This window comes from Nicotiana tabacum, chromosome 20 (genome assembly GCF_000715075.1).
Source record: "Nicotiana tabacum cultivar K326 chromosome 20, ASM71507v2, whole genome shotgun sequence".
Lineage (NCBI taxonomy): Eukaryota > Viridiplantae > Streptophyta > Magnoliopsida > Solanales > Solanaceae > Nicotiana > Nicotiana tabacum.
This window is the reverse complement of record NC_134099.1, coordinates 89,462,285-89,487,012: the sequence shown is the minus strand read 5'-3', so window position 1 is coordinate 89,487,012 and position 24,728 is coordinate 89,462,285. Positions and strand designations below refer to the sequence as shown.

Genomic DNA, 24,728 nt, shown 5'->3' with positions numbered 1-24,728 from the left:
TACCAAATGCATAGATAAGCCAAAAAGTGCTTATAAGCTTGACCAACTTATAAGTTTAGCCAAATACCTTCTAAGTTAGAGTTTGAATATAGATTTGGCTTGAAATTTCTTTGAAGATAAGATAAAAATAACAATTTTAAAAAAATTAAAATTATATTTAGACATGTATTTTACTTGAAAAGAAGTTAAATTACTTTTTGAAACTTAAAAAAATCATCCTTATAACCAAACAATATTTTCAATTTGTTTTTTTTGGAAAAAGTGGAGAAAACTTATGGCCAATTGGAGTAATAAAATTAAAAGAGTAATTAAAAAGGGAAACAAAATAAAATTATAAGAGTAATAAATTTACAAAAATCAAAGAGAACCACCAGAATTTGCCTTCTCTTTGTTCATCTTCTCTTTGTTCATCACTTTCGTCGTCTCTCTTGAGGCAAAGCACGTTGTTTTGGAGCCATTGTTTTCATCATCTCTCTCCACAGATCTCCTAAAGCTTCAATTTCTGTAATTCCGATTATACATCGAAGATCCGTTGGTGGTGGTGTGAGGTAGTGGAAGATTCTAGAAGTTCGAAGGCAGCCTGATTGATGAAGGTCGATTTAGGGTTTTGTCAAGTTGATGGATGATCGATATGCCTCAACTGCGTAGTGGAGTGCGCAGAGGCCGTCGACCGATCGAACCAGAACCTAACAACAACAACAAGAGAGTTACAAGGCGAGCGACTGTCGCACGGACTACGAGACAGAGGCGAGCGCCAGGAAATAGAGTAGGAGGAGGAAGGACGAACAAAAATACAAATAACGAGGAGGTTAAAGAGGTAATTTTACCAGTAGATGATGAGAATGCTGTAAAGGAAACAGCGTCTGGCGGTGAAGAGGATAAGGAGACGAAGGAAGTAGAGAAGGAGGAAGAAGAAGTAGGAGAAAAACAGATGGATGAGTATGATAGTGGAGGCGGCCAAAGCGGCGGCGATAAGAATTTGGCTGCTGAGGATGAAGGGAGCACTGCTCCATTGCCTGAAAGGGTATTTTATTTTATTTATGCTCTGTTTTCGTTAACAAATTTGTCTCTTAAGTTAGATAATTGTATTGTGTATTTTTGGGTGTAATTTTAAGTTTGTACTCTGCATGTCACGAGATTGCAGATTGGGTCCGAATTCTAGTTTATAGCTTTAAAAAAAAGAAGATCCAATTTATGTGAACCTGTTTGACTGGGCACGAAGTTTAAGAAAAAAATGAATACTTTTGGAATTTGTGGTCCTAAACAACCTCAAAAAGGGCCCCAGAGAATTTGTGTGGTTATAAGAGCTTCTCATTAAGGGTAGAATTGTAAGTTTAAGCTAAATTATTTCCAAATTTAGAAAGAGGTCATTCTTTTTGGAACGTACCAAAAAGGAAATAGGTTCATATAAACTGAAACTGAGGGAATAGTTTAAGTTATATGCAGTATCAGTATAAGTAAGTGTTACGCTATTAAGTCACCTTTACCTATTTTAGCAGACCTGTCTTGTATTAATGATTGCAAATCCCACATTTTAAGGTGGCTTACCTGTAGATATCCATTAAATTGACCTTGTAATTTTCAGTTTGTACTCTGCAAGTCACGAGGTTGCAGATTTCTAGGTCCGAGTTCTAGTTTATAGCTTTTTAAAAAGGATTTTAAGTTATATATACTGACAATGTAAAGATAGTGAATTTTAACTTGTGAAATTAGGTTGGTTATCTTTTTTACTAGATTATGAATTAATGCTAGTTAAGTGATTTACCTGTAATTATCTAAAAGTGACTTGATTGTCTCATTATTTTTTGCACCATCAGTGCATTGAACTTCTATCTGCAATTGGTGCAGGAAGTTTTGCAGTAATATTGTGTTTCTGTGGAAAGATAGTCTTTTAGGGTGTATTTGGGACTGCACTTACTTAGATTACTGGTTTGTACCTTGTGTTTGTTCTGCCTCCTTTGAATTTCATCATCAGTTTTCTCAGTGAGAATTTGTTGTTTTGAAAGTTTTGTTTGGGGTAATTGAAGGATAGGCTGAGTATGGGCTGGGTCGAGATGCTTTGGTAGGGTCTAGCCTACTGAGTGCAGGGAATGGCCCCTAGTTTGGGTTGTGACATCACACACACAAATAGACACATATTTTTTCTATTCTATTAGTTATTAGTCACTAACTTTGGTTCTGATATATTTGTTTGTGGTTGCTGGAGTTATTATACTGTTTTTCTTCCAGCTGTTCACTTCCCTGGTTTTACATTGAAACATTTGATTTGATTGTTGTATTACATTGTTTCCTTTTGCATGCAATAGGTCCAGGTTGGTGGATCACCAGCCTATAGGATTGATAGGAAACTTGGTAAAGGAGGATTTGGTCAAGTGTATGTGGGTCGTCGTGCAAACCCACCAAATCCACATGAAAGAACTGGCCCAGGAGCTTTCGAGGTACAACATTACTTTTTCCTATTATTTACTGTTTTATTTGTTGTATGCTGAAGATGATTCTCTTAATTATGCATATGATGATATTATCATTTCTGGTTCTAGGTTGCCTTGAAATTCGAGCACAGAAGCAGCAAAGGTTGTAACTATGGACCACCTTATGAGTGGCAGGTCTACAAGTATGTGGTCATTTAACACATGTTCCTTCTGTTTGTCTTCTTATATTATTGATATCTGGTAACAAAAGATTTTCTAAGAGTTGATGCCCTTTGCTGTTGCTTCTAGTGCCCTTGGTGGTAGTCATGGTATACCACGTGTACATTACAAGGGACGTCAAGGTGATTACTATATTATGGTATGTCATCTGCAGTGTAATGGGATTATTTTATCATTCGTTTCAAGTTGCAGTTGATTCCTATCTCCATTTGAACTGCTGAATTCCTGTAATCAAATTGCAGGTTATGGATATGCTTGGTCCTAGTTTGTGGGATGTTTGGAACAATAATTCCCATGCGTAAGATCTATTTCTTTATTTATTATTTATAGTATTATAGAACATTCTTATCTTTAAACATATTGCTGTTCCTTGGACCTCAACGCCAGCCTTTTTGGTTTTGTTTTTGATTTAGGATGTCTATTGAAATGGTAGCATGCATTGCCATTGAAGCAATTTCCATACTCGAGAAATTGCACTCCAGAGGGTAAGTACATCATGCTTAGGTCAATAGTTTCTTGCATACTACATATAGGAAGCTGTTTTCTATCTTTCGATAGATTACAAATTCTGGGCATTATGGCTTACACGGTCTATTCTGACCTCCTCGAAAAGAAAAACAAAAAAACAAGAGGCACAACAGGTAAACAGTGTTTATTGACCTGATTGGTTTGTCTCACTGATATTGTTTTGAAGGTATGTGCATGGAGATGTAAAGCCTGAAAACTTTCTTCTTGGAACACCTGGAACTCCTGATGAGAAAAAATTGTTTCTTGTTGACCTTGGGTTAGGTGAGTAAATTAAAATTAGAAAGAAGAATTTTGTCTTTCGATTTGGAATCTTCATCATGCTCTATTCTGCATAATATGGTCATGCTGATCTACCTGTTTGAATGCTCCAGCAACAAGGTGGCGTGATACTTCTACTGGCTTACATGTGGAATATGATCAACGGCCTGATGTTTTTAGGTACAATATTCAGTACTTCTATATGTTTGGGTACATTTGTTTTGTGTCCGTGGCCACTGACGATCAAGAGAACCATTGCCTCAGAGGAACTGTAAGGTATGCTAGTGTGCATGCTCACCTTGGAAGGACTGGAAGCCGGAGGGATGATTTAGAGTCGCTGGCTTACACTCTCGTCTTTCTTCTCCGAGGCCGGCTGCCTTGGCAGGGATACCAGGTTTTCATTTTTCTCAACTTAATAGCGGCATTTTACTTGTAAATATCTCCTTGCGATGACACCATTTTTTTTTGTGTAGGGTGAGAACAAAGGTTTCCTTGTCTGTAAGAAAAAGATGGCAACTTCTCCAGAAACTCTTTGCTGCTTCTGCCCTGCTCCTTTTAGACAGTTTGTGGAATATGTTGTGAACTTGAAGTTTGACGAGGAGCCTAACTATGCTAAATATATCTCCTTATTTGATGGAGTAGTAGGTCCAAATCCGGACATCAGGCCAATCAACACTGATGGTGCACAGAAGGTAGGTATTTTTTGCATATATCTTTATTGCAAGCTTCTCTATATGTTGAAGAATCAGCAGCAGAAGTAGAATTTTGCTAACGTGTTTTTCATTTTCTAAAGCTTATATACCAAGTTGGGCAGAAAAGAGGAAGATTGACATTGGAAGAAGATGATGATGAACAGCCAAAGAAGAAGGTTCGCATGGGAATGCCTGCGACACAATGGATCAGTGTTTACAATGCTCGTCGCCCAATGAAGCAAAGGTATATACAGTTTGGCCGAAATATCTTTGATTTGAGCTTGTGAACAATGCAGTGGCACTGTTTGGGCTTGCAGGTATCACTATAACGTTGCTGATATGAGGTTAGCTCAGCACATTGAGAAAGGAAATGAGGACGGACTATTTATCAGCAGTGTGGCATCTTGTTCGAACTTGTGGGCCCTAATCATGGATGCGGGGACTGGGTTCAGTGCCCAAGTCTATGAACTGTCACCTCTTTTTCTTCACAAGGTCTCTCATGTCCCAAAGAGTGGTTAATCTTGAAGCATGTTCAAATTAAATTATGTTGCGTTTTTGCATGTCTAATGTGCTATACCTATAGTAAACTTATGCATAATTCAGTTTACTCCTTCAGGCTTTAGCTAATTCCCTCTGTTTATGTTTAAACATAGGAATGGATTATGGAGCAATGGGAGAAGAATTATTATATTAGTGCCATAGCAGGAGCTAATAATGGGAGCTCGTTAGTTATCATGTCAAAGGGTTAGTGTATCTCTGATAACATGCTATACATGTTTTGCACCATAATCTGTGAATTAGAGCAGACTAAACCTAGTTTTGTTGGTAATATGTCAGGTACCCAGTATCTGCAGCAATCATACAAAGTCAGTGAGTCTTTTCCATTCAAGTGGATAAACAAAAAATGGAAAGAGGGGTTTTATGTCACTGCCATGGCAACTGCAGGAAGTAGATGGGCAATTGTTATGTCTCGTGGAGCTGGGTTCTCTGATCAGGTTTTTATAATGGATTTTATTTTTATTTTTTATTTATAGGGTCACTTGCTATTTTCTTCAAATTTGGAGTTGGGTATATTTATGCTTTATATAATTTGCAGGTCGTGGAATTAGATTTTCTTTATCCTAGTGAAGGGATCCATAGGAGATGGGATGCTGGTTATAGGATCACATCGACTGCAGCCACATGGGATCAAGCTGCTCTTGTTCTAAGTGTTCCAAGAAGGAAACCTGCAGATGAAACACAAGAGACACTTCGTACTTCTGCTTTTCCTAGCACTCATGTCAAGGTTGTTTATTTAATCAATTATGCTTTTCTTGACACGTTCCACTCCTTTTGTCATTCTCTCGTTTTTTGGCCTCCTGGTTACAGAGTTAACCATTGATTTTGCTCGCTGCAGGAGAAATGGGCAAAAAATCTTTACCTTGCATCTGTCTGTTATGGGCGTACTGTTTCTTGAGGCACCAAAGTTTGGTTGGTAACTTTTCTGGGTGCCATGACATACCCTTAATGTGCCTTCAGCAATTTCCTGCTTATATTTTTAACTAATGGAGAAAATAGACGACACCGTTTCGTGCTTATCAGGCTGGCTTTTCTCCTTGTTTGGAGAGGCTATTTTCAAAATCCATTGCCATCAATGTATGTGATTATTAGCATAGGCAGTTCATGAGCTAGGATGGGAGTAATTTACATATTGGTTAAAGATTGTACAGCTTGAACAATAAATACTTTTCTTAGGCAAGTATATTTTGTAGTATTATGAACCCTGCAATTTAAAGTTTTATGAAGGAGTTTGAACACTGGGAGTCGATCTCATTTTCTATTTCTATCTTTCTTGCCCCTCTTCCTGGTTTGGTCCCATTTCAGTCCGTATATTACATTGGTTGAGTTTGTCCTGGAAATGAATTTTAACTTACCTGTATAGATCCTGTTGCTTTATATGTTAGCTCTATCACTCTTTATGTGCATTCATGATCATTTTGGCACTTTGGTCGCTGGAAATTATAATTTGTTCAGCACAGGTCTCTCTCCTCCCTGTCATACCTCTACACTACAGTAAACTCTTATCCTCAAGTACTCTTTGTTAAGTTTTGTTTCTTAGCACTGCTAAGTCGCGACCTTCTTGACACTTTGGTTACCGGACAACTGTTAGTGCATGTGTCCCCTCCACCCCCCACCCCACCCCCCACCCAAAAAAATTGCCATTTGGCTTGGATATCTTAATTAGTTGATATTTTCCAACTTCTGTCTCAGAATATGAACATAATACAGAATTGTTGTCTATCTCAGAGTACATCTTACCCGTTTCGAATTATTGGATATATATACATATAATTGTTTTGGCTTGGATATCTTAATTAGTTGATATTTTCCAATTTCTGTCTCAGTATATGAACATAATACAGAATTGTTGTCTATCTCAGAGTACAAATTACCAGTTTCGAATTATTGGATATTTAAGTTTCTGAGGCTGTCTTATAAACTATTAGCCTCGGAAAAGGGGTGGTTATCTCCAGATATTCAGGTGGCGTTTGGAATGAAAACAATGTGAAAAGTTGTTGGCCAGGACTTCTTTCACCTGGTTTTCCTTCCAAGCGGGACCTTTATTTGTTTCCTAGCAGTTCCAAAATTTCCATTCTCTTGTTAGTTGTTGTTCTGTCTTCATTCCCTTCATTTAATTTCAGGATATGAAGACATTAGCATGCATTAGAGTGATGTAATAGGCATGTCCGGTACATTTGCCTGCAAGTGAAGTCTTTGCAGGTGAGAAACTTCTAACAAGTACTTGAGGTACCATACTGAAGTGTGTACTCAATAGTTTATCTTCTGAAATTTGCAACATGGTTGCATAACTGGAGCTGCAGAAGATTGTCTATTATCACATAGCAACACGAGAGTCACTTAAGATGTGTAAGTTACCAGTCTGTTACAACTAATTGGATTTTGAGTATCTAAGGCTTTTTCAGAAGCAACTATTCTGGTGGAAGGTTGGCCTCTTGCCCATGTTACTTCTTTTTTAAACAGTATCCAATATTTCCAGCTGTTGTTAGTTTCTGTTTTGTTGCCATTCCCTGTGACAAGATGTTTAGAGTTAATGTCTATCTTTGACATGAACTCTATAAAAGTATGCGGACTCCTTTCCAGCTTATAAGCGTTGCTTGATGATGAATGCTCAGATTTTTCTTACTTTAGTTCCTTGAAAATATAAGCTCCAATAGGCTTATTGCACTTCTCATTTTATTGTATCTGTGACTCTGCACGGTATCTAGAACACTGTTTGTGTCTGGCTGGCTTTGTCAAGGTCAAATATGTAGTTAACTGATTAATTTGAATTTTCCCTGCGCTTGTACACCTTGTTGGTATTCATGGTATCTTTAGAGAAGAGAACAGATTGTCTAAATTCACGTGAAAGTGATCAGCTTAACATTGATTTTTAAGTTAGGCTAATTCAGGAAATGACAAACTAATCATGACTGTGATTTCAAGTTCTCTCTTCTCCAGGGATGTTCTCTTGATCGGCTGTTGCTTGCTTGTCTCCTTAATTACAGTCAAACATCTCTATAACAACCTCATCTGTTCCAGATTTTTTTGGTTGTTATAGCGAAGTGCTGTTATAAAGAACATATATTATAACATAGCATGGAAATTGGTTCCAAAGAAACTTGGCTTTTATAGTGAATGGTTGTTATATAGCGATGCTATTATAGAGAGGTCTAACTTTAGTAGTTCCTTAGGATTGTTTTTCACTATCAGATCTTTGTTTCAAACTGATATTACCCCTCCATATGGATCTAAAATTTTCTTGTGATTCTTGGTGGTGATACCAAGGATTCTGGGATCTGCTGAGTTCCCATTGGAGCTGTAGTCCTTTTTTGGCAAAATGGAAGTAAGCTTTTTCAAAAAGATTGTATCAGCTGGTCAAGCATGTGGAGTCCAGACTCTGTTGACTAGGGGTTTTTAGGTAATGCAAATGGCAGTTGGTTGCATTCTTTTGTTGCAGGATTTGAGAATTCTGCTGTCAATAACTAGTTCTTTTTTATATGCTTATGCTGTCTGCAGGATATTCTATATTCTGTAGGTTATATTTAGTGTGTCTCGGTTATAGACCAAGAGATTGCAGAAAATTGTGGCAACATTGCGATGTAATATTTTTTCCACAGTCCACTAACTTACCAATTTTATTTGGGTGGTGGGTGTTTGCCTGCCTGTGGCGTAATGTGGGAATGATAGCTGTTAATCCGATGAGATCTGTACTTGTGGTTGAACTTAAAATTGTTACCTGCTGACCTGTGTTTTGTATGAAGGTGGCCCTGCTTGCAAATGCAATCCTTGGCCCCTGTAGTTTTGTGGTGTATGTTTTTGTTATTGGGTGACCCAATGCCAAATATGGTACGTGCTATTCTGTGGTCTACATAGATCCTTCTCCAATCTACGTATGACTGGTTTCCTCTGTTGAGCAGAATATTTTCGTGGGTCAAAGTAATTTCCGTTATACTTGCGGTGAAGGATATGGTATCATAATATGGATTTTTTTATCTGATACTTTTTTTTGCCTCAACTCAATGTGTGGACACGCTTTGATGAGCTATGATCAATTGCTATTGCACTTTGATTGTTGAGTGGTAAATGTCTTTTTGCACCAAATGGTGGGGGTTAGTGGTTAATGAGGTAGATGCAGAACTCAGAGATCAGGGCTCAACTCCTAGCATAGACAAAGGTGATTATTTTAGATCTTGGTGGGAAAAGTTACTTGTTACTTGTGCTGGTGGGAGGTAGCAGGTAGTCGGTGGAATTCTCCCTTATTAGGAAAAGGGTTTTGAGGGGTTGTGGGGTGGGTGGGGTGGGGGGTTTAATATCTTGTGGCTAGCATGTATTTGGAAACTTTGAGCTAGGTCAATAACCAGGATAGGCAGCTTAACATTCACGTTCAACTCACGCTTGATTGTACAAGTTTTGACGCCTTTATCTACGAAATATGGCTACAGACAAGTATCGCAAGGGTATTACAAGTGATTTTGATTATGTTGACAAACTCCTACAAAGAAACAGAAACATTTGATTAACATGTTGGATCTAAACTAAACTGTCGATATCAACAGATAAGACTAGTCACGTAGGTTGTAAATCCGGAGTTATTAACTTAGCTTTTGCTAATGGATTTCTAAAGTGCTTTTGTATTGCAGTTTAGTTTGACAATCGCCAATATGAGCGTTACCTGTATAATCCCAGTGGCATATAGTTCTGTGCAATGGAAAAGACATCAGGTGACATAGTTTTCCTACTCTTTTCACCTGCCAAATTCAACGTAATCATCTCAGTCCAACGAGAGAATGTTATGGTTAAATAAGAGATCTATAACCCTGCAGGCTTTCCTGATTTAATATTGCTTTTGGTTGTATACTTTTCTTGTGCTCTCCTATTTGATAGGCGGACCTAGTAAAATTATGCCCATCTTAAGTTACCAGAATCCAAATTCATCATCAGTAGCTTTACTCCCTCTATTACGACCACGTGCACTTTTGAGTTTCGTCTTGACAACTTATTCTAGGTTTTGAAACATTTGTACAAGAAAAGCAATATGGAAAACTAAAAGATCTCAATTGTATGATATCTTTTACTGTAGTAAAGTCCTTTTCCCCTAATCATTTAAAATATTTATTTAGAAACTAATTAATCGCATAGTCTGCTAAAGACTCACGTAATCTTTTCCCTTTGCTAAAATGTTTCCTCAATAGATTTTTCCTGGTAAGCTTTTCATAAGAAAAGCATTACTCGCACAATACTCCATAAATAGCCTTCACTCTTGCTGCTATACTCCATAATCACATTACTCATCATAACATCCACAACGTCAAGGTAGAAGAGTTCATGTTGTACAACGAATAGTTCTACAACAACCCAGTAAAATCCCACTAGTGGGGTCTGAGGAGGGTAGTGTGTACGCAAACCTTAACCCCACCCCGAAGGAGTAGAGAGGCTGTTTCCGGAAGACCCTCGGCTCAAGAAAACAAAAAGACAAAATTCTTGCTACATCTATCCAAACAACGAATAGTTCTATCTATCCAAAATTCTTGCTACATCTCTCAATATGTCTTGTTGTAATAATGACAAATACCGCTCCAAACATTCAAACCTGAGGTCCTGATTTCTAATATGCAAGACAAGAGTCAACTTTTACCCCCAACCAGAATTAGGAACATATTTTAAAGAAAAAACAAAATGTTATATCCCAGATTGGCAAGGAAAGAGCTATTATCTAAGTACAAAAGCTCTACATGAAAAGTTGGCTTCCAAATTTACAAGACTAGCTAAAGAAATAGCTATAAGTAAACAACACATTATAATTTTAATGCGACTCATCTGCAACTTGAGAACTCCTAATGCCCCAAAATGACCTGGGTTTAAGCTTCTTCTTCGTAGCAGTAAACAGCCATCCCAATTGAGTTTCACAAGAGGCACATTCAGCAATTGACCAGGCATACCTACAAGAATATCAATTCTTACTTATCAAATCTCTTCACACAGAGATTGTGTGATCTAGCAACCGACATATCATATCTTATTGCAAGGGTTTTAAGCAGAAACCAGAGTATTTCCTTCTTGAATAAGTATGAAGACATGATTGCAATTTACCCTTAAAAGAACAAATCCCCATACTTCATTATCGATATCCGGCAGAAAGATTTCCAATAAATGCAGGAAGGTAGTCCTTATGAGTGAACAAGAAGCTATAAGCAAATGATTAAGTTTAAGGAAAGATGGCTCTAACTACTGGTTACACCTCACAAAAGATGTTGGGCACTGATGTCTTCAAAGTTGCCCCCATTTGACACCTTAGTGAGGATTAGAAACACCCATTTACTCATGCATTCTGGTCAAACAAGGTCCAATTATGGAAATAATTGACATGATTGACTGGTAAAATCAGACAACTGAAAAAACTTACCCAGGAAACCAGCTGTATTCTTTAACAGGATTGCCAATAACAGCCAACCCATTTGCTTTAAACAGTGTCATTATCTCATGCACAAAACCATGTGGATTAACGTAAGCTCCGAGAGGACCCTCACTAGACATCACCAACATATCGGTTCGTCTGGCAATTAGAAGCTACAAGGAGGAAAAGAAACAAGAATTGGCAACACAATATTTAGTTATTAAAACAGCAGAATAGCATTAGTGTCATTTTCTGCATTACCTCACAAGTTTTACATCGAATGCAGTCAAAACTCTCAAGGAGTTCAATTTCTCGTCTCAGTCTATAAGATATTCCATCAATCTCCAAAAGCTCTTGCCTTGTTGATACTGACACGGGCATCTTACTTGCAATATGAAATGAAAGAAGATCTGGCTTCATTACGTAACTGTCCATGCTTGGTGCCCTAACTATCTGTTTCCATCGGCCTGCAAAATTTCAACTCGATGTACTCAAAACCGTTTCAATTCGACCGAGAATCTAACTTCTTATTCAAATGATCCACTGGAATCAAAGACAGAAAACACCAGAAGAATAAAATTATCGAAGTGCAATTGAGACCACAAAAGTACAGAGATAACAGAGAGAAAACAGTTCAGATTTTTATAGATCAGTCTAGCCATGATTGTTGTGAAAAATCAGGCGATTACCATCTAAGACAAGTGGATAGCTCAGCGAGTCAGTGCTAAGCAAAGAGGAGTCCCTCGCATGAATAGCATAAATCACATACAGCATGATGTAAATTTCAATTAAAATACCCATCTTTTAGCCTATTGGTCTTTTTTCTAAACTAATTTTAACAGATGAGGAGAAAGGGAAGCAAGGATTTTTTCACCCAATATTTCAATGTCATAGAACAGCTATGTAGAATCCAAACTAGTGTGATCCAATTTGGAACATTAATCATCCATAATTTACTAAACAAGAGAAAGTGAAGACCACACGACCTGCTGCCCTTTGAGCAAGAGAGTATGAATCGTACATCTGGTAAACCCAACTGGGCCAGAAGGCCCTTGGAACTTCACGAAACTGGTTTAAAGAACACTTTTTCCATGTGTCATTCTTGTGAGTTGGCATAGACCTTTTCCCTAAAGCCAGCCTCACACCAACAGCCTCTCTGTTTTTTCCTGTGCCGAATGACCGAAAATTATCAAAAGGAGATCTTGCAGGTTGAATATGAGACTGCTGCTCAATATTCTCATCATCACTGCTTGTTGAGTCGTCAAGCATATCACAAGAAACAAGAGCAGACTGGTGCAACCTCCTTTCTGTGGGTGAAAGTTCACTCTCAAAACTTTCCTCGGACATTGCATCCGAATCATTTTCATTCCCAAGGCCATATTGGTCAGCTCGAGAGCCATTTATCGGTGGCATTTGATTATGTACACCAGATCTAAGGATACTTAATGGTGGCAATCTTCCAACAGCCTCCCTGGGTGTTCTCAATGGCAAATCTTCGTTGATGATTTGTATCTCCCCACAAGGCTAGATAAAAAGGTGCAACAGAACATGAAATTGTTAGGATTTAAAGATAAGGATATCCTATTTTTCATAGATATTATAGTATTCGCTGTACACTTACTGATCCCTCCACATCCATCCAGCGGCGCCTCAAACGAAAACGCTGTTGCCCACGAGTTACAACATTCACTGAACCATCCTCCAAGTGCCGATATTGCCTAATCTAAAACAGTATAAACATAACTACCCAGGATCAACGTCATAGAATAAGCCATCTTTCGATGTGTTGTTGAAATATAAAAACATTAACTCTCCATACAACGCACCTACTCTTTTTGCATGTCAATTTGAAAGGGCATGGTGATTAAGAAATCAACTTGACTAACATATATTGGTAGTAGGAAAAGAAATAATTCTTCTGGAAACGTTGGACTAGTACCAAAAACATCATGTCATAGTGACAATGGTCATGAATTAAATTGCATAAACATGAACTTTAAATTTATGAGTCATATAAAATGTACTGATTTCCCAATGGACATCAAGCATTTTACAGTGCATGTTACTGATCCATAAACATAGGCATAAATATTACCAACAAGATGCCAATCGTATAATACAATTTAGATTTCAACCAAAGTCACTTTGACAGGAACAAACATCATGTACAGGACATAGCATGCTATTTCAGATCTCAATTTCATCATTGTCATGTTTCAAGGATACATAAGGCAAACAACCATACTATTTTTCTCTGCTGCACACTTAAAGAGTGGAAATAATTTCATCACTTATACGTGACAAAAATCATTATATCAGCTGATATCATCATGTCTTATGTTCAGAAAGCTGAAATCATCCAAATCAGTAATGCATTGACGCCGGTTCTTGACAATATTTGACCAGGTAGTATATGGTTAATTTTCCGCAGGCTTTCTAATAGCAAATTCTATTTCTAAAATAGGATCTCTAGTATGACTCTTGTACTTAGTGTTTTTACTTTCGTAAAGTTTTCTGTTTTTTTTTAAACCCCTCCCAAATTAGGAGGATCTATAGTGTTTCCACACTTCCCCTCCATGGTGACTCGAACCCAAGACCTAACGGTCGTAGGTGGAGGTGCTTTTACCAACTGAGCAAGCCTCACTTGTCATAAAGTTTTCTGTTTATCAAGTACTTTCTCAGTTAAAGGTTTAAAAAAGAAGTTACGGTTGAGCTAATACTCTCGGGTTGATCATCTTGCTACTCAATAATGAATGTAATGCAAAGTCTTCATCCCGTAGGAATGTTATTCTCCTCCTCGGTGAAAGAAGGCAGAACCGTGGAACGAGGGTTTGTGAGAAAGAATCTAAAAGGAAATAAGATATTGTCTACCCTTAATTCTTTTTTGAGAATTAAGACAACAAGTGCTACCAAGAAAGCATGTTCCACTACAACGACAAGAGACAAATGTAAAAACTTAGCAATATCTTAAACTGAGAATTCCCAAAAATTAACGATACCTGTGAACTCAGAGCAGCACATCAAGCAACAAGGTCCCTATATATCAAATCAATTCCGTAATGGAGAAACCTTATTGTTGTATTAAAACTTACCCTGTATCTGAACTTACATTCATTCTGTAACAGGACAAGCTTATCATAGTGTCAAATTCTAGCCGGGGGCAGCCAAGTATATACGGGGCTTAAAGCCAAAGTTTAATATGAGGCCTAAAATTTTTAAAAATAGTTATAAGACATGTTTTTACTTAAAGTCTATTCTTCTAGCTTTTTGAGATACAAAGTTGTTAATAATCCTTTTTATAATCGAATATCTCTAATAATTCCTTTTCAATTGATAATATAGCCAACCCATTTAATCTTTCTTGAGATATTGTTGATTTTAGATAAAATTTTATAGAGCAATAGAAGTATAGATTTATTGGAAGCTTAAATTTCTTGGAGGAAGAAGGTGAGTAGAATATATAAGAGAAAAACAGAAAATATGTAAGGGTTTGTGATATATGAAATATTGAAGAAAAGAAAGAATAACTTGGACAAATTAAGAAAAGGAGAGTAAAATTTTTACATGTTATCTAATGATGGAGTAAGAAGTGAAAAATTAAAACGTCGGAAAAACTATTCATCTACTCATGTTTAAGTAAGTCAAATTATTACTTTATTTATATCTAAAGAGTTTTCTTTCCTTTTATTAAAAACTCAACTTCTGTATTAAAAGTACTACGTAAATAATTTTTTTAAACACCTATAAACCTATTATTTTTAAAAAATAGGGTCTCCCAAATTTGGGGGCCTAAGGCACAAGCCTTACTACTCAAACCATTAGAGTCGGCCGTGATTCTAGCTATTTTTAGATCATAATTGTGGCAATGCTCACCCCTTCTCTAACTTGCATCGCTTTCATAATGGAGCACCGTTTCATAGTCCCAAGGTCATACTTAAATCATTTCCACGTTCCGACATGCTTAACATTTTGTAACCCACATCTAAGACTAAGCCTAGTTGACCCGTTTCCGGACCGTCCCAGACCGGTTGAAACCCGGCCCAGGACCGGTAGTTAGGGGGCTGGGTTAGGGGGCTAGGGGTTGGTCCGTTCACCTAAATAGATCCGGTTAACCGGTCCGGTCAATCCCGGTCAACAAAAATTACTGTTGAACCGGTTAACCGGCCCGGCCCGGACCAGCCAGGACCGGATTAACGGCTAGATTTCTTAATTTTTTTTTAAACGTTTTATGACTATTGGCAATGGTCAGCTGCCTTTTGGCCGTTGCCCAACGACTGGATTGCACAAATATCCCTTTTATGGGCATTTTTTTAAGAAAAAATACTTCCTCCGTTCCAATTTATGTGAACCTGTTTGACTGAGCAGGGAACTTAAGAAAAAATGAAGACTTTTGGAATTTGTGGTCCTAAACAAGTTAAAAAGGGGTCCAGAGTATTTGTGTGGTTATAAAAACTTCTCATTAAGGGTAGAATTGTAAGTTTAAGCTAAATTGTTACCAAATTTAGAAATGTGTCATTCTTTTTGGAACGAACTAAAAAGGAAATAAGTTCACATAAACTGGAATAGAGGGAGTAACACTTTCTGTAATTACTAATTTAGCCCTTTGAAAAACTATAAATACACCCCACCCCCCTCTCCTTCATTTCTTCACTCATCTCTCATTTCTCAAACTCATATTCTCAATTATCATTCTCTCATTCTTCACCTAAAGTGCAATCAACTATTTGGCTCTCATTTTTTTTGGAATTTAATGTATTGTATTATTTATTATTTGAAGTTTGAACAATTGACATTTCTTCGTGGTAACATTGGAGTTGTGAAATCATCAAGTGTTCAATTTATTGCCGAATTCGGTGCACTTCCTCCAACTCTTTCTCTTATTTACTATTTTATTTGCATATTTAATTTTTGCTAGTAGTTAAATTTTTACAATATGTTTAATGCTGCAAAAAGAGTTTGTAATAAAGTTACTAATTGGGGTAATCGGGGAAATAGAAAAAGAGGTACTATTTCAACATTTGGTAGTAATTTAAATGATTCTACACATGTTTCTAAAACATTACCTGATAATAATATAGATTATGAACAATTACAGGAAGATTTCGGTATAGAAGATAATGAATTAGAAATTGAAGATGAGACACCACTTACACCTAGTAGTGTTGGAGTTGGTAGCAGGGGTGGTGGTCGTGGTGCTAGTAGTAGACCACCTATAGCCTCGACTACAATTTCCTATTCTTTCCGCTATGGCTCGGGACGTGCTGAATGTGCCAATATCAACTGTTGCACCAGAGAGTGCATTTAGTCAAGCAAGACAACTTGGAGACACCTGTCACTCATTGGGAAGCAATGCTTTGGAAGTTTTAGTATGTTTCAGAGATTGAATTAGATCAGAACGAAAAAATCAGGGATGTGAAGAAGTTGATAGACCAGAAGACGAGGAACTTGGAGATATATTAACACATGGTAACCTATCTGAATTTCACACGCAAGAAGATGGCCAAGAAGTTCATATTGATTATGAAGAACTTACTAAGGCAATGCAAAACCTTTGAACTTACTCTTTTTTCGTTAATTTACTTGTTGTTAAATGTAAACTTCAATTTGTAAGTTTGAATTTTGAAATAAAAAAGCACTTGCAATTTATAAGTGCAATTTTTTTCCATCTTCATTGTATTCTATTATCTTAAATTCTTAATGAAATATTCAAAATTTCAAATATAAAGATTTTAAAGCCTTTGCATCCTTTTATTCAAACACTCTTACGGTTATATTACTTTATATTAATATAAATTACGATAGTTATACAAAATACAAAAAAAAAAAAACACTAACCCGGCTTGGCCCGGCCCTTTGGATCCGTAACCCTTACGGTTCATTTTTTACCCGGATGGATCCGGACCCGTTAAGTCCGATTTTCATTAACCCGTAACCGGCCCGGATTGGAAACCGGCCGGTTACCTTGTTTCCCAGCCCGGCCCACCCGTTAAACACCCATATCTAAAACTTCACCACACAAAACAGCTTTCATCTGAAGGATGTATATCTTTCAGTTGTTTCGTTTAGATAAAGGCAGGATCATCTTTGATATACAGATATCCTTAAAATCTATCTATCTATCTCTCTCTATATATATATATATAAATGTGGGAATGAGAAAAGTAATGCGGCATCTCTCATTAGCTAGGAATTGTATTTATCTTTTTTTTTCCTTTTTTTGGATTTTTCTTCTATTATAATTATTTACCTCATTAATTGAAAAGGCACCAAACCCACTTAATGGTTTCTTCCTCTTACACAAAATTCAATTTCAATCAAGTAACTGTTTCATTTCAACGGTTTATCGAGGAAGCCTATCAATTTCAATCAAGTAACCATTTCATTGTGGATGAATGTAGTATTCAATTGATTGAATTCAATGAATCATAAATGTGATATATTCATTCTGAATTTATAATGTAAATTATGTAACTCTTATCTATACAATAACATCCAATATTATCAATACGGGAGTTACATATGCCTATATAAATTATCCATGAAACCTGAGGCATTCATGTTCCCTACCTAATCTCCAGGTACTTTCTTTTGGTTTTGTTTGTTTCAGTGGAAGAAGATTAGCAAGTAGAATTTGTCGAAACAATGGATGACTTACATAATGCAGTTTCAACTTTTAGTTGTTGATTAAAAGGATTTTCGAGAATTCGTTCAATCAAGGTACTATTTTTCTTAATTTTGCTTAAATATTTTTGGAATATAAATTGACTGAAAGCCGTACTATTTCATCCAAACAAAAGGTACTATTTATTTGATCTTTATTTATCTATATATTTTATAAGTATTTTAGATATTGGATATTAGAAGACATTTAGGTTCAATGTTGCTGATCTCAATTTTAATTCATTCTACAAATAGTGTATTGGCTAAATTATATAAGAAATAAGAAGCTAAATAGAAAAAATTATAGGATAAAAAATTAGTGTAGCAATTTAAATGAGATCACAAATCCATGTGTTTTCGAGTAAAAATTCATGTACTTTGGAGAACATTCTAATAGTATGTATGAACAACTTTCTTCTTCAAACTTCAAACTCAATAAGGGAAGAGTTAGCATAGGCAATGCCCCGAGGAGGTTGCTGAGTTCTTATTTTGAAATTCATAAACGCATAAATAAAATGATCGAATTTCATTTGATAGTAGCTTCATTCACTTAGACATTTCTCTAAGTTTTTTTTATCCCTTTTTAATTTGATATTTCATAACATTGACCTTCCTTAACCGTTATTCCCTTTATATATGAGCATTTGATGAATAAAAAGCTTTAAAACTTTGTAATTTTTAGTCTCTACGAGTTACTAATATATTTCTGGAGAAGGCACTGGGGTCGTATATTTATGTATCATACTCTTAAGGAGAAGTGAAATGACACATCTTTTAGACCAGAAAAACTTTGGATCTTTTCTATCTCTCTCTTTTTTTTTTTTTTGCACTTTTCTTATTTTGTTATTACCTTATCCAAAAAGTCTAAAAGTGACTAATACAAGATACGAGAAAGAGTCAAGATCATTTATAATGTTGCAAAGCTAATAATCACGGTGATATACTAATGTTATAATAACTACCTTTATTGTAAAGTCTCTTTTACTATTCTAATATTGGATATATAATGTACATTGTATTTGATAATGTGGTATTTTTTTTTTTTTTTTAATAAACTTTTGATCTCCCCTACTCTACTTTAATTGTCAACATTTGGCATGATTTCTCTATTTTTCTGTTTCTAGGTTATGAAACCAAATAGGAATCTTGATCAAGTTGTGGATGAGATTTGATAGCTAGAGTGATCCTGGCTTCTACAAGAACTCTGAGTTCTATGAAGTTACTTTATCCGATTTTATTCATCCATATAGTCGTTGGCAAATTCTTTTAGCAGAAGAACATAGTGACATATTCAAAGGACCTTAGAGCAAGTTATTATATTGTATATGAGCAATTTGAGAATTGGTTCACCTCTTCATTTGCTATTTTCTAAAATGGTTTTATAAAACTGGTATTACTATCACCTTATGGGAAGATGGTAGTGGAATAAACATTATGAAGATGCTAGAGACGTTTCATAATTTTTTTTTTGTCATTTCTTCCTTTCACTGTAATGGTTTATTTTTTATTTTTTTATGCAAATATTTCATGTCGCATTTACTATCAATTTTGTCGTTTTAGTACGTATAAGGGATGAAGTGTGGATTCTAAGTTTAAATTGTAGTCACAATAATATCTCTTAGGAATTTGTTGCATGAGCTCTATGGGGTCATAATTTAAATAGTTTTTTTTTCTTTTAAGATGCTTAGTTGATTATTGATCAAGTTATATCAAGGGATAAATAAATTATGTTTTTATGTAATAGCAAGTTTAACTGATTATTATAGAGTGTGGTTTTCTTTTAAAAAAATTACATGTTTAAATTTATTTTAATTTTTTTTATGATCGCGCAAAGCGCGAGCAAGTACACTAGTTTCTAATATTCTCCAACATTGAATGTCTTGGTTGGTACCTTGGGGCTGTTGGAAACATTTACAACCTCAAGGAAAATTCATCAATTGATCACACATCACCTTGAATATTATGTATGGGATCACTTTTAGTCCCAAAATAAATAAAGAAAGAAATTGTCTCTCCCACCAATCTCTAGCTAATGTAGAGGGAAAAGAAAAACACATTTCAACTCTTAGCTTAAATATCCCAAGCAACCATGAGTTGCAACATTGAAAGCCCAAAGGAAATAACAGAAACAAATAGAACTAGCTCATGCAACTAACATACAACAGAAAGAAAGAACTTTAGACATTGCTTTCACCATTTTGAACTTGCCATCAAGAAACTGTATGCACCTCATTAGTTTCAACTAAGTCAGAAAAGGATGTATTACCAACAAAAAGTTGACAATACAAATTCAGTCTGCTTCTAGAGCATGTCTTTTTTCAAAATTCAAATAAACTAAAACAGAAAGCTTTCTCCCTTATGTTTTACTTCAGATTATGTAGAACCAGAAACTTTTGAGCTTTATAACAGTTTTGGGAAATAAATGGACCTGAATTCAAATATCGTAACAAGATGCAATGCCACAAAAACCCACATGAACTTTCTTCTTCTTCTTCATCAGAAACAGTCAAAATTCATGTCACTTATTACTTTATCAGAGAAATATAATCTACTCGACTAGGTATTCAAAAAAATAACTATCAAGAAAGGCAGAGGATTCAAGTTCCACACCTCAGCAGTTGTACCAGTGGTTGCTAATTTTATCCTTCCATTAATTGGATCCTTGTGAACTCGAATCTGGAAAAAAAATTTACCAGCAATCGCACTCAAAAGTCAAAAAGAGAAACAAATTCTAGGGAAAGAGAACAAAATATCAGAGCCATTAGGCGTCCACCTACCACGCCGATAGTGTAAGGAGCATCAACTTGCCTCAGTGCCTTTTCAACAGCAGCTATGAAATTAGGCTGAACAACTCGCAGAGGAAGTGTAGCCTCGGGAAATAAAACAACTCCTAAGAAGATGAGTAAAATAAAGCACATAAGACACTATAATGAATGTTAAACTACCCAAGGCAAACCCACACAATTAATATTTGCTGCCTTTTTTTTTAATTATGATAAGGAACTTAACATATGCTGCCAAGAAATCTGAACTCTGAAGTAATTGTTGAGCTGAAAGAAAAGCTTACATGCTAATTTGGGAACAACTAATCAAACATACCATAAAATTAGCTGGAAAAATAGCATTTGACCATTTTACAGCTCTACTAGTGCTAACTGAATGAAAGCTTAAGATATTACTCCATAGATACCATCTAGAATTAACTTAAAGTTGTCAGTATCAGAAGGAAATGAAATGATTTTTTTTTTTTTTGAGAAGGTTACAATTTGTATATTAATATAAAGACTTCACTGAAACTGTGAAGTCACCCATAATACAGTGTTGAGTGTCCATATAAAACTACACACAAAAAAGGACACTGTTCCTCCTAGTTCTTCTTACAATGAACCTAGGGCATCTAAGATGGATTCATGATCCTCCAAAGGTTTTCCTTTACACCAAAAATAAGACAGAGCTACACATTTCATCTTTATCTTTTGGATATTGTTGCACTTTCCTTCAAAGCATCTTTGATTTCTCTCTTCCCATACCGACCACCAAATACAAGTTGAGACAATTCTCCATCTCTCTTTATCTCTCGAAAGAAATCTCTCTTTATTCCAGCTAGTTAGAATATCAAGGATTCTTCCGGGCATTGCCCATGGGATTCCCCTTAGACTAATGAAGATCCTCATATCTGAATAGTGAACTTGCAATGCAAAAAAAGATGGTTGATTGTCTCTGCTTGCTCCCCACATAAGTAACACCTAGAGCACAGTTGAAATCCTCTTTTGTTAAGTTATCTTGTGTTAGGACTGCACCTTTTGCCAATAACCATGTGAAGCAAGCAGCTTTGTATGGAATTTTGACTTTCCATATCATCTTCCATGGCCAACATCCGATTTGATTGTTTGCAAGGTTGTATTCTTTGTACGCACTCCTAACTGAGAACTTTCCTTGCCCATTCCCTTGCCACATGATAAGGTCTTGGTTTGTATTGATTCCAGAGAACTGTTCCAAGACCCTATAGAACTCAGTCAATCTGTCAATCTCCCAATCGTTTAGCATTCTCCTAAAAGTAAGATTCCATTCCTGGGCAGTCCAAACCTCTGCTAAAACTGCTTGTTGTTGCTGATTTATTTCATGAATGTCAGGGAAGAGACCCTCCAGGGTTCCTTGTCCTAACTAGTTGTCATTCCACAGAGACACTTTACTTCCACTTCCTACTTTGAACTTTGATTTGTTAATCACTTTTGGCCAAAGGTTTCTAATTGATCTCCACAAGCTGACACCATATGGGCTTCTCTAGATAACTAGAAAATGGTAGAGAAACCACTGTCATGAATCTTAAATTAAGTATTTAGGGTTTCAAACTTCTGAAATGGTTAATCTAAATAATCACTAGAAAATCATGGTTAGATATAAAAGACACACGAATTTAAAAAAAAAATTAAAAAAGGAAAAGTGAAATTCATTTATGGTAAAAGACTCATGAACTGCAGCCACTTCTCAAGAAGAAACTGAGACAGCATAGGATCTAGTTGAACTTCACAAACATCATATAGTAACATACCTCACATCAAGAATTGCACAACTAAGACAGCGAGTGTCAAACACTTTGTGGTCATATTTCCTTCTCCTCCATAAATATTTTTTTTTAATAGAAAAAAGGCATAGCAACAAGGCAACCAAATAATACAAGTACCTTCAAGATAGAATAGAGGAACATTTAAGACAGCTCCGCCGTCCAAGAAGGCCAGCCTGTTATGAGTATCCTCGACATCTGACACAAGAAAATGTAAAAACAATAAGTCAAACAGCATGGAGAAATACATCATCCTGAAAAAGTAATTGAAAAATGAAAATTGAAAAGTAGAATACACCTACCACCAAGGTAAGAATGTAAGGCAGCCAAAGAGGTGTCATAAGTAAATCCACCAGATGCGGATGCTCCCGCCGAAGTACGATAACTATGATCAGCCGCCAAGTACAAAAAAAGATCATTTCATAATTGGTACTTTTGGTAAGGAATTTCTTAATTGATACTTGTAATGAGATGAAACTTCATTCGATCACATAGCTGAAAAATGTTACTCACTCTGTTTCATTATATGGCACTCGTTCCTTTTTAGTCTATTCCAAAAAGCATGGCAACTTTCTTTATTTGGAAATTCTTTAATTTTAAACCTCTCATTCTACCCTTATAAAATGTTCTTATAGCCATAGAAATATCATGGCATGTTTAAGACTACAAGTTCCAAGGATACTTTTGTTACGTGGGTTATTAAAAAAAGGGATACTTTTGCTATGTGCCAAAAGATCTTTCTTAATTTTCATGCCCAATCAAGCACCATCATTTTAAAAAATAAGAGACTGAATATATCGATCAGCACATTGGGACTATGTCAGAAGAATCAGATTGACTGGCCTCCAACTCAGATTTGAACATAATAGTGTTTGGGACAACTTCCACGCACCTTAACTATACAAACGGGTACCTACTATTTCTCACCAGCAAATCTGCCGAGTAACTCTACCTACCAAAGCTTAAGTAGATAGGACAAAATCACTTGGCACTTATTTGTCTCTGCTATGATTTGAACATGATCTCCTATGGTTTTCATCCCACTTCATTGACTGCAAAGCCACACCCTTATAAATTTTCAAATTTCTTATAAATTTCCATTTTTTATTATCAATATAAGTTTGAACCAACATAACTAATACGAGAATACATTAATGTACTTATTAAGAGATGAAGCTGTGCGGGTAACATGAAAAATGTGTCCGTTTTAAAAGATCTAAGAAGAGCTAAAAATGTATCTTGCCCCCATGGCTTTGGTCTAGTGCTAAGAGCTCAGCGCATGGATGCGTTGGTTAGGCGCATGTCACGGATTAGAATTCTACCATAGACAAAATCCTAGTATTTAAGCTGAGAATGGTAGAACGGCGGGCCCATTATCCACCGAGTTTTGAACAGTGCAACACAAGCCCTCGGGGATTTCTTGGTTATAAAAGGAAAACAGCTAAACATGTATCCCTCCATTAGGTTTGAAGAATTGTGTAGCATTAGAAAGACAAGTTTATAGGTGACAAATTTAGAGGCAAAAAGAGAAGTGACTGAATAAGGCACAAAGATCCTCTTGCATTCTTCTACTACTACGATGATACCTACCATCCAAGTTAAAACCTATTCCCAAATACTCCAAGAGAGTAGGCATTCTTCTAATTTCCCAAGTCATCCAATTTCCAACATTTTCACTTCTCTCATTTTATCGAGTAGCCAAGCAAAGAACATAATTTAAAGGAATTCCTTAGTAGGAAAAGTTATTCGATACTTGTGCTGTTAGGAGGTAGCAAGTACCTGTGGAATAGTCTGAGTGCACGCAAGCTGGCCCAACACCCCATTATCAAAATATATATATAATTTAATGGAATTTTCAACAAAACAAAATTATCAGCTTCATATACTATTCCTTTCACTTTCCGTTTCCAATTTGCAAATAAATGATATAAATCTCAAAAACAAAACCTAGACCCATCTGTCCAACAACTTCCCTTGGACTCTCCAAGCACAACGATTACTCTAAACTAAAACCCCTAAATCAAAACTTTAATGACGCATCGAAATTGAAACGGAAAATCAGAGTACGATAAATAGTAAAATTTTACGTTAATTCATCGTCTGATGATTCTTCTTCATCCACTTCTTCAACTTGCAATTCCTCAGATTCCAGCTGGCGAATCTGCTCCATTTGGTACCTTTCTCTCTCTAGAATTCTATCCTCCATTTTCTTCTACTGTATTTCGATTCAATCAATTCGTGAGTCTTTTATACGAGTGGTAAAAATACACTACTACTAAGCAACATCCGAGAACCCGCGAAGAGCAGGAGATTTGGCCGATGGATCCACAAACGACGGCGTTTTCGTCAACACACAAGTAAGTAATGAATCGAGAATTTAACGTTTAACTCGGTCAACATTATTGGACGCACATATATCATTTTTATTTAAATAGTAATAG

The 24,728-nt window shown here is 36.0% G+C and overlaps 2 protein-coding genes across 5 annotated transcripts; one reads left to right on the top strand and one right to left on the bottom strand.

Moving 5' to 3' along the window:
- The first annotated feature begins 341 nt into the window (after nucleotides 1-341).
- Nucleotides 342-8,391, top strand: LOC107779829 (casein kinase 1-like protein HD16). 4 transcript variants are annotated; one of them, XR_001646696.2, is made up of 19 exons: nucleotides 342-1,024; nucleotides 2,307-2,438; nucleotides 2,541-2,614; nucleotides 2,721-2,790; nucleotides 2,894-2,949; nucleotides 3,065-3,136; nucleotides 3,346-3,440; nucleotides 3,551-3,617; nucleotides 3,702-3,831; nucleotides 3,911-4,129; nucleotides 4,231-4,373; nucleotides 4,447-4,621; nucleotides 4,783-4,873; nucleotides 4,967-5,124; nucleotides 5,226-5,414; nucleotides 5,526-5,599; nucleotides 6,811-6,889; nucleotides 7,955-8,087; nucleotides 8,186-8,391. XR_001646696.2 is itself a non-coding variant. In XM_016600326.2 (17 exons), the coding sequence occupies exons 1-16, from the start codon at nucleotides 623-625 to the stop codon at nucleotides 5,583-5,585; spliced, it is 2,133 nt and encodes a 710-aa protein (XP_016455812.1). In that variant the 5' UTR covers nucleotides 342-622; the 3' UTR covers nucleotides 5,586-5,599; nucleotides 6,811-7,361. The 4 variants fall into 4 exon arrangements, 2 of the variants coding, with proteins under 2 accessions (XP_016455812.1, XP_016455811.1); XR_001646695.2 differs by lacking the exons at nucleotides 7,955-8,087; nucleotides 8,186-8,391 and adding an exon at nucleotides 6,991-7,361; XM_016600326.2 differs by lacking the exons at nucleotides 7,955-8,087; nucleotides 8,186-8,391 and having other exon boundaries at nucleotides 6,811-7,361.
- Nucleotides 8,392-10,159: 1,768 nt separating this feature from the next.
- Nucleotides 10,160-24,559, bottom strand: LOC107779828 (uncharacterized). The gene is made up of 10 exons (XM_016600324.2): nucleotides 24,375-24,559; nucleotides 22,590-22,672; nucleotides 22,408-22,485; nucleotides 20,501-20,613; nucleotides 20,334-20,399; nucleotides 12,685-12,786; nucleotides 12,050-12,587; nucleotides 11,325-11,530; nucleotides 11,073-11,236; nucleotides 10,160-10,608 (listed from the first exon to the last, which is right to left on the bottom strand). Exons 1-10 carry the CDS (start codon nucleotides 24,491-24,493, stop codon nucleotides 10,473-10,475), a joined length of 1,605 nt encoding a protein of 534 aa, XP_016455810.1. The 5' UTR covers nucleotides 24,494-24,559; the 3' UTR covers nucleotides 10,160-10,472.
- Between the last annotated feature and the right edge of the window lie 169 nt (nucleotides 24,560-24,728).